The following is a 14,332-nucleotide window of genomic DNA, read 5'->3' on the forward strand; positions in this document are numbered from 1 at the left end:
ATCGGGCGATTCTGAACGCGGCGATACCAAATATGTGTAGGTTTGGGGTTTTTTTAATTGTTTTATTTAGGATGGGGCGAAAGGGGGGTGATTTAAACTTTTATATTTTTAATATTTTTTTTCACATTTTTAAAAACTTTTTTTTTTCACTTTTGCCATGCTTCAATAGCCTCCAAGGGAGGCTAGAAGCAGGCACAGCCCGATCGGCTCTGCTACATAACAGCGATCATCAGATCGCTGTTATGTAGCTGAAATGCAGGTGTGCTGTGAGCGCCGACCACAGGGGGGCGCTCACAGCTACCGGCGATCAGTAACCATAGAGGTCTCAAGGACCTCTATGGTTACCTTCCTGAAGCATCGCCGACCCCCGATCATGTGACGGGGGTCGGCGATGACGTCATTTCCGGCCGCCCGGCCGGATGCGGTAGTTAAATGCCGCTGTCTGCATTTGACAGCGGCATTTAACAGATTAATAGCGGCGGGTGAATAGCGATTTCACCCGCCGCTATTGCGCGCACATGTCAGCTGTACAAAACAGCTGACATGTCGCGACTTTGATGTGCGCTCACCGCCGGAGCGCACATCAAAGCAGGGGACCCGACATGCGCAGTACATGTACGGCGCATGTCGCGAAAGGGTTAAAAAAATAAAAATAAAAATGGTTTTGTACATTTCGTTGGAAAAATGAGAAATTTCTGGTCAACTGTTAACACTTCTAACTTCCTAAAAAAAAATTGTGTCTCAAAAATTGTGCTGATCTAAAGTAGACATGTGGGAAATATTATTTATTAACTATTTTGTGTGACATATCTCTGTGATTTAAGGGCATAAGAATTAATAGTTTGAAAATTGTGACATTTTCTCCAAATTTCCGACATTTTCACAAATAAATGCAAGTCATATCAAAGAAGTGCTACCATTGTCATGAAAAAAAAAAAATCACAGTGTGAGGACTGGCGGAACGCACCGAGTTAATATGGATGTTATAATTGGTGCGTTCGCAGCCTGGGGTCCACCGTGCAGGAGACTACCTGCTGCTAGAAAATGACGGCACTATATGACAGTATAAGCGAACTCAGTTACTTCACTGAGTCACACAGAAAAGAACACACTGTGCCCTGTTAGCGTTACAGGGGAACACAGCTAACTGCTGAGCTGATGGCAGTCAGTGGTCACGCACACAGAGAAGCACACAAAAACTCCTCACCGGAGGTGCCGGTATTCTAGGGGCTTATTTTAGCCGGGTCCCTGAATACAATAATACAGGCGCGACCACAATTAACAAGCTCATAACATGAAGTGATACTAGCGCATGGTTGTGCGGCCATGCAAACCTTTTATAGCTGCAGCAGCTTCAGGACCTTCCTAGAGGACCAATGGAAGCTGCTACAATACCAGAGCAACTTCAGGACCTTCCTAGAGGACCAATGGGAGCTGCAGCAGTACCTGAGCATGTGACCCCTGACCTCCAATGAGAGGTCTTACCCTGGGCATGCTCTGAAGGGAAAAAGCAGGACTTCGTCCCAGAGACGTCTGCTCGCCGCTGACCAGTACTGGCTACAATGGCTGAGCCTGGGAAGGCAGCAGAAACCATCCGCACAGTATCAGGCTGAGCCAGACGCTGGGACCGACGTCTCCGCTGAGCAGGCTCCACTGTGGCTGGAGAGGATTGGGAGACCGCAGAGGAGATGGCCTGAGATTCCCCCTGTGCAGAGGCGTGAACTTGACCCCTAACACACAGAATCCGTGGGATCCGTTGAAGTGTTCCAGAGTTATTACCTCATAAACTAACAGCAGTCAGACTTTAAAAAAAAAAAAAAAAAAAAGTCATTGGTGTGCAAAGTGGCTCAGTACTTCACGGGTTCATACTGTTTGGGTCTGGTACTACAGGAGGTGGCTTTTTTCATATCTGCCCATGACTCATCACAATAAATACCAGTCACTGTGGCAATCAATGGCTTACTTCTAGATCATAACAATAAGGAGCAATCAAAGTCCGGTTCATGGGGGCAACTGCAGTATTTCCTCAGATACCAGAAGAGTTGGGCCCAACAGAATATTATCTGCCATCTGTGGATATTGTACCTGTGAAGAGCTCAGCGCCTCATTCATATGTTCATCCCTCTGTAATTTATAAAGATTCAACCCTGCCTATTTTTATGGTAGAGATCGAAGTTCTGGAGATGCTGTGCAAAACGTTTAAGGTCATATTCCCACATGCAAAACAGTTGCCTTTTTTTTTTTTTTTTTTCTTCCGCTGCATTTTTTTTCTACTGTACACAATAGCAATGTGTCCTAATAAATGTGTGTTTTACTACTTTTTATTATACATTTTTGGTGCAGATTTTAATGAGTTTTATTTTTTTTAGTTCAGATAAGCTGGGATTCTGCTCTTAAAAAACCCACATGCATTTTCTCAGGCTCCCCATAAAAACCAAGTGGGAAAAAGTACCGTCTTAAAATGCACAGTAGACACACATTTTAATGAAATCACATCCATTTTATTTGAACTGTTAATCGCAGATTTTCTGTATAAGCAAAAAAACTAATTGAGAAAAAATGCAGCATTTATGATACTTATCAAGATGCCTTGTGGCACTAAACAGGTTTTCCCCCCTCAGCCCAGAGAGAGGGAAATGCCATGTTCACATGTTCAGTCAGTATTTTACCTCAGTATCTGTAAGCCACAACCAGAAGTGGAACAATCCGAGGAAAAGTATAATAGAAACACGTCACCACATCTGTATTTATCTCCCACTCCTGGATTTGGCCCAAAAAAACTGACCAAATACTGAACGTGTGAACGTGGCCTTAGTGGGAGTCTCAACATCAGCACCCCGAGCAATCAAAACTTCTGACAAGAGAAACACAATAAACATTTCAGGGCTCCTCAGTTCGCACACATTATTTTATGACTACTAAGCTATGATGCAGTACAGTAACCTTTAGGCCTCTTGGGTATCGGCGTACCCATTGGGACGACAACATCTGTACCCTTTAAAACTGTACTACTGCCTGTTATTGGATTTACTGAGCACAAAGCAAGTACTTTTTAATAGTTTTTATTTTTTATTTTAGATGACCACCAAAATCCTGTATGATCCTGCTGTCAGTACTAACAAAGGGTGTACTAGAGAAGAAGCTGGGCAGAATAGAGGCACCTCCTGTCCATGTTGGGGATGATAGATAGTGGATGTCTCCTTATTGGGACTCCCCTTTTAAAAAACAAAACATAGTGCAATCTGTAAGAGTATTTTCCCCTTTGCAGGACCCTGGTCATATTCTTTACATGGACTGCTTCCCTTTAAATGTCTTGATAAGACCATTCCCTACAATAAGTGTATACAGAAGCTCATTAGTAACTATGGGCTGTAAGGTTACTTCATTTTTACCTCATCGTCATCTCGGTGCAGGAAATCTCGGGCAAACTGTAACAGCTCCTTGTGTCGGGTGGTCTGGTTATGATACCTCAGAGCTTCCTGAAATGAGACAATAGAAGAAAAGTAAGTCAGATGGGCGTATATATAGTACTTAATTTGACCCCACTAACCAGTATAGACTACATCCCTATAATAACATTCAAAGTGCCCCCTAAAAGGGGTTATCCGTGACTATCTTTTCTATTTTATTTTTACTATGGGTACTAACAGGCATATAGTTTCTACCTTCCTGCCTGTTGGCACAAAGCAGTAACAGACCGCTCATGCTGGTGACTCTGCAGCCTCTGCTGATGTCATGTCGACAGAGCAGCAGCTTCTCTTTCCTCTGCTCTGTAGGCAGCATGTGACTGCTGTTGTCATGCTGTTTGACAGCCGGCTCCCCGCTGCCTGACTGTAGGGAGCCAATTGTCAACAGAGTAATTCGGAAGAGAAAAAACTGCTCTGTTGATGTGGAGCAGCTGAATCGTTGGCAGGAGGAGTCTTTTTTGCCCATAGTAAAAAAAAAAAAAAATAATTTTCCTGGATAAACCCAAATATAGTGAACTCTACCTGCCCCCTCAAAAAACTATAGTACTTCAAATTACCTCTTTAATAAATGGCATCAGCATCATGTAGAATATTTACTGAAAAGTGGTACAGAACTCTTTATTGCAAGTTTTGCGGAGGTGTAATGAATGAAAAATGCAATTCTACAGAGCAGTTTTTTTTTCCATTTATGGTTTGTACCAACTGAGTTAATTGACTTTATATTTTGATATATCGGCATTTTATGAATGTGCTGTACTGTATCTTGTCCTCTGAGGGGGCTTGAACTTGCGATCGGCCGATCTCTTATACTATATTATACTTTCACTATGTAGTATAAATTGCAGTCCCCTATGAACGCCAGTCAAAGGCTCATCTTCATAGGAGCACCAACTTGACAGGCATGGAGGTCTTCAGCAGACACCTGGCTGCTATGGCAACCCATCAGGACCCTGTGGTTGTGTCACAGGTGGGCCAATGGGCACATGGTACAGAGCGCCCTTGTGCCACAAATGCCGATTAACAGGTTGATAGCAGCAGGCAGAGCTTTGTTCCAACTGCGGCTGTTAGAGGCAGATGACGGCTCTATAACACAGCCTCCATCTGTGGGGAATGGTACAGGCTTATCTCATCAGCCCACTCCATACCGTGGGAATAAAATAAGAACAAAAATGCCCACTGTTCACCTAGTGAGAAATGCTCTTCAAGAGTAAGTATAGGGGGCCTTCAAGAAGGCTAAGGTTAGTTTTGTAGTTTAACATTACCTCTCTAGGGTTGAAATCTGGGACCTCAAGGTCCCACTTCTCCTTGTAAAACTTGTAGTAAGCCAGGTTCTGCTGCATCACCGTATCCGATGGGTCAAAGAGCATATAGCTGGACACACACTGAACCGCGTTCTTCACATCATTCACTGGATCACAAATGTTAGATGTTGTTTTTTTTCATTAATAATATATTTTGTATTGATATTATATATGATACATATCCAATACAATTGTGATATGAAAATTAAAGACTTACGTTTGTAGTATGCAAACTGCAGATAATGATACATGGTCGCAACAAACTTATGAACAAAGTAGCCCCCGACGTTAGGAGTCAGGTTAGTCTCGCAATCCACCTTACACTCTAGGACATCGGCGAGATGATCTGAAAGGAGAGAAACATAGAGGATTATGTATACACAGCAAGGGCGGACACTGACAGCTTGGGGCCCCTGTGCAAGAAATGTGACTGGGCCCCCCCTCCCTGCCCGACATGCTGATTATGATGGGGACAGTCTGCAATGGGACCCCCAGAGCCTCGGGCTATGAGCAACAGGCCAGACTGCCCTCATTATCACCACCCTGCATGCAAGGGCAGGCATAGAGTTCACAGGGCACCACAGCAAAAGTTGTAATTGAGACCCCCACACATCTAAAAAATTGTTTTATATATATATATATATATATATATATATATATATATATATATATATATATATACCGTATATACTCGAGTATAAGCCGAGATTTTCAGCCCAAATTTTTGGGCTGAAAGTGCCCCCTCGGCTTATACTCGAGTCATGATCGGTGGTGGGGTCGGCGGGTGAGCACTGTCATATACTTACCTAGTCCCGGCGATCCTGGCGCTCCCCCTGCCTGTTACACGGTCTCCGGGTGCAGCAGCCTCTTCCCCTGAGCGGTCACGTGGGACCGCTCATTAGAGAAATGAATAGGCTGCTCCACCCCCCATAGGGGCGGAGCCGCATAATTCATTTCTCTAATCAGCGGTGCCGGTGACCGCTGACAGAGGAAGAGGCTGCGGCACCGAAGACAGGCAGGGGGAAGGAGCGGGACGCCGGGAGCAGGTAAGTATCGCATATTCACCTGTCCGCGTTCCACACGCCGGGCGTCGCGCCATCTTCCCGGCGTCTCTCTCTCCGCTCTGACTGTTCAGGCAGAGGGCGCGATGACGCATATAGTGTGCGCGCCGCCCTCTGCCTGATCAGTCAGTGCAGGGAGACGCCGGGAAGATGGCGCCGAGGAGCTGCAAGACAGGTGAGTATGTGTTTTATTTTTTTTTATTGCAGCAGCAGCACAGCTATGGGGCAATAATGGACGGTGCAGAGCACTGTATGGTACAGCTATGGGGCAGAGCACTGTATGGTACAGCTATGGGGCAGAGCACTATATGGCACAGCTATGGGGCAGAGCACTATATGGCACAGCTATGGGGCAGAGCACTATATGGCACAGCTATGGGGCAGAGCACTATATGGCACAGCTATGGGGCAGAGCACTATATGGCACAGCTATGGGGCAGAGCACTATATGGCACAGCTATGGGGCAGAGCACTATATGGCACAGCTATGGGGCAGAGCACTATATGGCACAGCTATGGGGCAGAGCACTATATGGCACAGCTATGGGGCAGAGCACTATATGGCACAGCTATGGGGCAGAGCACTATATGGCACAGCTATGGGGCAGAGCACTATATGGCACAGCAATGGGGCAGAGCACTATATGGCACAGCTATGGGGCAATGGTGCAGAGCATTATATATATGGCACAGCTATGGGGCAACGGTGCAGAGCACTATATGGCACAGCTATGGGGCAATGGTGCAGAGCATTATATATGTGGCACAGCTATGGGGCAACGGTGCAGAGCATTGTATATATGGCACAGCTTTATGTGGAGCATCTATGGGGCCATAATGAACGGTGCAGAGCATTATATGTGGCACAGCTTTATGTGGAGCATCTATGGGGCCATAATGAACGGTATGGAGCATCTATTTTTAATTTTGAAATTCACCGGTACCTGCTGCATTTTTCCCCCTAGGCTTATACTCGAGTCAATAAGTTTTCCCAGTTTTTTGTGGCAAAATTAGGGGGGTCGGCTTATACTCGGGTCGGCTTATACTCGAGTATATACGGTATATATGTATATATATATATGTATATATATATATATATATATTGTTTCACAGAGATGGAAATCTCTCTCTCTCTGTATATATATATCCATTAGTAATCTGTTCTGATGGTTTCACCGCAGGCATACTTGTGGCTCCGTGACAACTGCTGGAACCGGCAGAGCCCGACCATGTATACGTATATTATATTACATTATGTGTCTGGTATCTGCTTTATTCACTGTCTATGGAACTGATGGAAATAGCCGCGCGCAGCTCTCAGCAGCTCTATAGATAATGAATAGAGCAGAGGCCATGTGCACAACTCTGCTACATTCAGGACAAAACTGCAGACCCCTGTTCTCGGAATCTCTGGGAGGCCCAGTGGTCAAATCCCGAGTGATCAGCAAGCTATCCATGATCTGATCGATCAGGGATAACTTGATTATTTGGTGAATAACCCTTTAAAGAGCCAGGTTGATTCTACAATTCTTTACAACAGCAGTATCTTACATGAACCAAAACAAATATTTTCACACACATATACATATACCGTACATACATACACAAACACATATACATACACATATACCATACATACACACATACTGTACATACAAACACACACACGTATCTACACAGATGCACATATAGATACACACACACACACACACACACACACACATATAGTGGGGAAAATAATACACTACTTGATACACTGACGATTTAGCAAATTTTCCCTCCTACAAAGAATGGAGAGGTCTGTAATTATTATCATAGGTACACTTTAACTTTAAGAGAATCTAAAAAAAAAAACCAGAAAATCATTGTATGATTTTTACTAAGTATTTAATACAATAGAAAAACAGAACTTAATATTTGGTGCAGAAAGTTTTGTTTGCCACTACAGAGGTCAGACGTTTCCTGTAGTTCTTGACTAAGTCTGCACACACTGCAGAAGGGATTGTGGCCCAGTCCACCATACAAATCTTCTCCAGATCTTTCAGGTTTCGGGGCTGTCGCTGAGCAACAGTAAGTTTCAGCTCCCTCCAAAGATTTTCTTTTGGGTTTAAGTCTGGAGACTGGATAGGCTCTTCTAGAACCTTGAAATGCTTCTTATGGAGCCACTCCTTAGTTGCACTGACTTGTGTGGTCATTATCATGCTGGAAGACCCAGCGACGACCCATCTTCAATGCTCTTACTGAGGGAAGGATGTTGTTGGCCAAAATCTCACGATACATGACCCCATCTGTCCTCCCTTCAATACAATGCAGTTGCCCTTTCCCCTTTGCAGGAAATCACCCCCAAAGTATGATGTTTCCCCCACCATGCTTCACGGTTGAGACAGTGTTCTTGGGGTTGTACTCATACATCTTCTTCATCCAAACACATCAAGTGGAGATGATACCAAAAAGTTCTATTTTAGCCTCATCTAACCACATGACCTTCTCCCAAGCCTCCTCTGGATCATCCAGGTGGTTATTGCGTGCTATGCAGGATTTTAATCCATGATGGCGTAGTGTGTTACTAACAGTAATGTTTGAGATTGTGCTCCCAGCTCTCTTCAGGTCATTGACAAGATCCTTCAGTGTTGTTCTGGGCTGATTCCTGATATTTCTCAGAATCATCCTTGCCCTATGAGGTGAGACCTTGCATGAAGCCCCAGACCGAGGAAAATTGACAGTTATCTTGTGTTTTTTCCATTTTCTAATAATTGTGCCGACAGTTGTTGCCTTCTCACCAAGCGGCTTGCCTATTGTCCTGTAGCCCATCGCAGCTTTGTGCAGATCTTCAAATTTGTCCCTGGTGTCCTTAGACAGCTCTTTGGTATTGGCCATGGTGGAGAAGTTGGAGTGTGATTGATTTAATGTGTGGACAGGTGTCTTTTATACAGGTAACGAGTTAAAACAGGTGCAATTAATTGAGGTAATGAGTGCAGAGTAAGAGGGTTTCTTAAAGAAAAACTAGCAGATTTGTGAGAGACAGAATTCAAACACTTATTTCATGCAATAAAATGCTATTTAATTATTTAAAAATTATACAATGTGACTTTCTGGTTTTTATTTTTAGATTTTTTCTCTCACAGTTGAAGTGTACATACGATAGAAATTACAGACCTCTCCACTCTTTGTAGGTGGGAAAACTTGCAAAATCGGCAGTGTATCAAATATTTATTCCACGATACGCACACACTAACATACATGCATAAACACAGACAAAGACACATAAATATAGACACACATATTAATATATGATATCAGGTGTTCAGAGGAGCCGTGGAGGAGGTCGGACAAATAGTTCAGAGATCAGCTGGTGAGGGCTGCAGAAACCAGCTCTGTGCTGCTGTCATGCTGTGAGCCGTCCTCCCCTGACCTCTTTTTTTGTGAGGAGATGCTTCTGGGTTATAGAACAGTGGAGGGAGCAGAGTCCTGCTCTTCTTCCACTATTGTCTCTAGTGTGCTGTGCGGCCCGGCCCCCTGACTACAGATGAGTACTTACCATGTGGACGCCCCATGCAGGAAGCCAGAGCCAGCAGTCAGTGAGCGCTCTCACCAGTCTGGCAGGGAAAGCGTTCATTGGACAGCGGCTGCACACACTGCATGACACGCCCCCTTTTCAATTCCTGCATTGTGTGCAGCGCTCTCTCCCCTGCTCTCAGTATCACAATGATTACAAGCAAGCGTGATTGGGGCCCGATGCTGCTTGACACCGAGCCCCTCTCACTCCCGCCTGTAACATTGACGAAGTGGCCCCATAGCGGCTGTGTGGTCTTCCGCTATAGGCCCCACTCCACCTCCGGGCCCTGGTGCAGTTGGACCAGTGATATGTCCGCCCCTGATACACAGATAAATGATTGTCCGCAAGCTAGTACTGACCCACCGGGGAGCAGGTGAATCCTCAGGTGGGCCCTTGTGCAAAAGTGGACTACCTTTATCTGAACAGTAATTGAAACAGGAGCTGATATATCTTTATAGTGGTCAAAGTAGGATTTTCCCCAGAATTTTAGAGTGAAACATACACAGCTGCAATAAGGAAGCCGGCCGATCTCTGATGCTATATTTTTGATCTGTCAGCGTGAATCAACTTTAAAAAAAATTTCACAGCTCCATCACTTACAATTTTTTTAAAAAAAATATTGGCACTTTCTTACCTGCAACAGCTGGGTAGAAGTCTTTGAACTCCCTCATCTCATAGACACCCTCACAACCGGTGAGACAGCTGTTGTACGCCTTGTAGTACAAGGGCAAGGCCTGCTCCATGTCCTCAATACTGCGTCGGAAGTCTCCAGCATTGTAGGACTTTACTGCCTTGACAAACACTCCCTATGGAGAGTGAGATGTTCTATTGGAAATAAGTACACCATAACAGACAACTTTTTTTTTTTTTTTACTAAACATTATTATTGTAATTCGTTGTTTTTTTTTAAAGTTGCTTTTACAGTCTCTTTCTTTTCCTACATATTGCTGGATACAGAACGACATAGACTCAAAAAAGAGGCAGCACTCCATACTCAAAGTGAAAAATGTGGTAGGTTTAATCGACCCACATAGCCGGGCGACGTTTCAGCTCTATCTGAGCCTTTATCAAGCAGTGAGTAACCATACCTGTTACTTATTTATACATGCTTCAACAAGTGTTACATTGAATCCAATCATAATTTGCATTTCATAATTATCTATAAAATTTTCACATTATTCATTTTATATTGGTGTACAGTGCTTACTAGTAAAGTGCTTTGTGCTCTAGTGCTATAAGAATCAAAGTTCCAACAACTCTTCAGGTAGTCCAACTTATTTAAACGCTGTCATACTGATAATCGGTCCCTTATTGATAATTGTCTTTTATTAGTTTTTATTAATACCATCACAGTTATGCACTCACCCACAGCTGAAAGTAGGCTCATGGAGGACACTGTATTTGAAAGTCGGCGTTCCCCAATGCACACTGCGCATGTCTAAGGTGCATCATCATGCCAGGAAGTCACACAGACCAATAGAACGCTCCGTGTGGCAATTTTCACACGGCGCATGCGCAGTAGCGCAGTGGCGAATATGGTCTTCCGTGTGGCCAAGATACACTATAATATCATTTTTCTCAGCATAAATGAATCGCTAAAAAAACTAGTAAAATAATTTTATACCTGCCCATGGATTTAGTAACAGATCCGATCTATTAACTTTAAAATAACCAATAGAAGAGTGTTAAATCAAACTATTTGTGGCCGCACGGCAAGGTCTATGAGGTTATAAATAAGAAGCCTCTTTATTGGTAGCGCTGCTATATGAGAAATAAAATAAAAGGCTACTAATAGATAGAGAGCCATTACTAATGTGGTGATTATAAGCGCTATTGCGCATGCGCCATGTGTTAATCGCCGTAAGGAGCGCACTATTACTTGGAAAACTTGATATTTATCACTGCGCAGAGCTGGAAAACAGCGCTGTGAATAGAGAGGGAGCCACAACCAATATGGCGATCACGGACGCTACTGCGCATGCGCCGTGTGAAAATTGCCACACGGAGCGTTCTATTGGTCTGTGTGACTTCCTGGCATGATGATGCACCTTAGACATGCGCAGTGTGCATTGGGGAACGCCGACTTTCAAATACAGTGTCCTCCATGAGCCTACTTTCAGCTGTGGGTGAGTGCATAACTGTGATGGTATTAATAAAAACTAATAAAAGACAATTATCAATAAGGGACCGATTATCAGTATGACAGCGTTTAAATAAGTTGGACTACCTGAAGAGTTGTTGGAACTTTGATTCTTATAGCACTAGAGCACAAAGCACTTTACTAGTAAGCACTGTACACCAATATAAAATGAATAATGTGAAAATTTTATAGATAATTATGAAATGCAAATTATGATTGGATTCAATGTAACACTTGTTGAAGCATGTATAAATAAGTAACAGGTATGGTTACTCACTGCTTGATAAAGGCTCAGATTGAGCTGAAACGTCGCCCGGCTATGTGGGTCGATTAAACCTACCACATTTTTCACTTTGAGTATGGAGTGCTGCCTCTTTTTTGAGTCTATGTGAATCTGGTGTAATCGTTGGACTGGTTACCTGGGGCCTTGCACCCGAAGATAAGTACTAGTGTTGTGCTGTTCCCTTTTTTTCTTACTATGGATACAGAACGAGTTATCTGAGAATTTCTTAGTGAGCTTATTTTGATGGAGAGTTTATGACACTTATCTTCCGTGTCTGATCTCTTCTCAGCTAATTTATCGTCACACCAAAGTTCATCTCAACTTTAATGTGGTCTGTGAATATATATCAGTTGCGAAGAGATCAGAAAAGACAGAGAAGTGAGAATCTGTCAGTAGATTTTTCCTTCGCAGAAGAAAAAAAATAAGAGCAAAAACTGTCCAGTTTTGACCTGGTGATAGGTCTTCTTTAAATTAGGAACCTTATTGGTAGGCTCACAGACTCCATTGGTTTAGGAGATAGTCAACCCTGCATGTGTCCCCCACGATGTGTATCATGGGAACGTATCAATGATGAGTCTCGAGAAACTCTTACCTCATATGGCTCAGCCTCCAAATCTATAAGAAACTCCTCAACCTCCAGCAGGGTCTTGTAGTAATTCATGTATCTCAGTGTCATTTCATGAGTGGGATTCTTCTGTAGGAAGGTGTGGGCAGCGGATACTGCTTTTTCCAGTTCATTAATCTAGGAGAAATGTTATGAATGAAATACATTATTATGAAGGTCCTAAATAGCAAGTTGGGGGAGGGGTGGGCAACTTTCCTTGTAACACATGGTCTTAACTTCCATAAAACTTTCACTGCTTTTATACTATGATGACAGAATTGACCCATTACCCTTATGGGTATTTAGGACAAAAAATGTCCCATATTTGGCAATTTTTGAAGGCTGAAGAGTTGGGTCTACTGGTGACCTTGTGATCCTCCAGCAGGCACCTATGCACCAAACCTACCTGGTGTGTCCTCCGCTCTCCCTTACACCGGACCTACCTGGTGTGTCCTCTACTCTCCCTTGCACTGGACCTACCTGCTGTGTCCTTTGCTCTCCCTTGCACCGGACCTACCTGCTGTGTCCTTTTCTCTCCTTTGCACCGGACCTACCTGGTGTCATCCGCTCTCCCTTGCACCGGACCTACCTGGTGTGTCCTCCACTCTCTCTTGCATCGGAACTACCGGGTGTGTCATCCGCTCTCCCTTGCACCAGTCCTACCTGGTGTGTCCTCCACTCTCTCTTGCATCGGACCTACCTGGTGTGTCCTCCGATCTCCCTTGCACCGGGCCTACTTGGTGTGTCCTCCGCTCTCCCTTCCTGTCTGTCCGTCATATATGCAGTATGATACCTGTCATGATCTCAATGGCAAGAGAACATAGCATAAGCATATATAGGAACTAGCTCTTGGAAGATGGGAACTGAGCTGACCATGAACTAAACCTAACGCACAACTAGCAGTGGCCGGGTAGCATGCCTACGTTGATTCTAGATGCCCAGCCCAGCCGGAGGACTAAATAAAGCTAGCAGAGGAAAATATTAGTCCTAGCTCACCTCTAGAGAAATACCCCGAAAGGAGACAGAGGCCCCCCACATGTATTGGCGGTGAGTTGAGATGAAATAACAAACGTAGTATGAAAATAGGTTTAGCAAATTTGAGGTCCACTTACTACATAGCAGAAGACAGAAAGGACACTTTCATGGTCAGCTGAAAACCCTATCAAAAACACCATCCAGAAATTACTTTAAAACTCTGGCATTAACTCATAACACCAGAGTGGCAATTCCCGTTCACAAGAGCTTTCCAGACACAGTAACGAAACTACAGCTGTGAACTGGAACAAAATGCAAAAACAAACATGGACAAGAGTCCAACTTATCTAGTAGTTGTCTAGGAGCAGGAACAAGCACAGAGAGGCTTCTGATAACATTGTTGACCGGCAAGCAACTAACAGAGCAGCAAGGTTATATAGCGACTCCCACATCTTGATGGGAACAGGTGAACAGAGAAGATGAAGACACCAGTTCAATTCCACCAGTAGCCACCGGGGGAGCCCAGAATCCAAATTCACAACAGTACCCCCCCCTCAAGGAGGGGGCACCGAACCCTCACCAGAACCACCAGGGCGATCAGGATGGGCCCTATGAAAGGCACGAACCAGATCGGAGGCATGAACATCAGATGCATTCACCCAAGAATTATCCTCCTGGCCGTATCCCTTCCACTTGACCAGATACTGGAGTCTCCGTCTGGAAACACGAGAGTCCAAGATTTTCTCCACAACGTACTCCAACTCACCCTCAACCAACACCGGAGCAGGAGGCTCAACGGAAGGCACAACCGGTACCTCATACCTGCGCAATAATGACCGATGAAAAACGTTATGAATAGAAAAGGATGCAGGGAGGTCCAAACGGAAGGAAACAGGGTTAAGAATCTCCAATATCTTATACGGGCCGATAAACCGAGGCTTAAAC

The 14,332-nt window shown here is 44.2% G+C and overlaps 1 protein-coding gene across 1 annotated transcript in view; it reads right to left on the minus strand.

Annotated features, from left to right (window-relative positions):
• The window catches only part of P3H4 (prolyl 3-hydroxylase family member 4 (inactive)), a 35,329-nt gene that overhangs the window by 5,576 nt on the left and 15,421 nt on the right, over positions 1-14,332 (minus strand). Inside the window, exons 2-6 of the mRNA XM_077252474.1 lie at positions 12,401-12,550; positions 10,020-10,191; positions 4,986-5,114; positions 4,730-4,875; positions 3,393-3,479 (exon numbers count right to left, since the gene is read on the minus strand). Of these exons, the coding sequence (XP_077108589.1) occupies positions 3,393-3,479; positions 4,730-4,875; positions 4,986-5,114; positions 10,020-10,191; positions 12,401-12,550 (684 nt within the window). The remainder of the gene's footprint in view (positions 1-3,392; positions 3,480-4,729; positions 4,876-4,985; positions 5,115-10,019; positions 10,192-12,400; positions 12,551-14,332) is intronic.

The sequence above is a fragment of the Ranitomeya variabilis genome, chromosome 4 (assembly GCF_051348905.1).
Source record: "Ranitomeya variabilis isolate aRanVar5 chromosome 4, aRanVar5.hap1, whole genome shotgun sequence".
In the NCBI taxonomy this organism is placed as follows: domain Eukaryota; kingdom Metazoa; phylum Chordata; class Amphibia; order Anura; family Dendrobatidae; genus Ranitomeya; species Ranitomeya variabilis.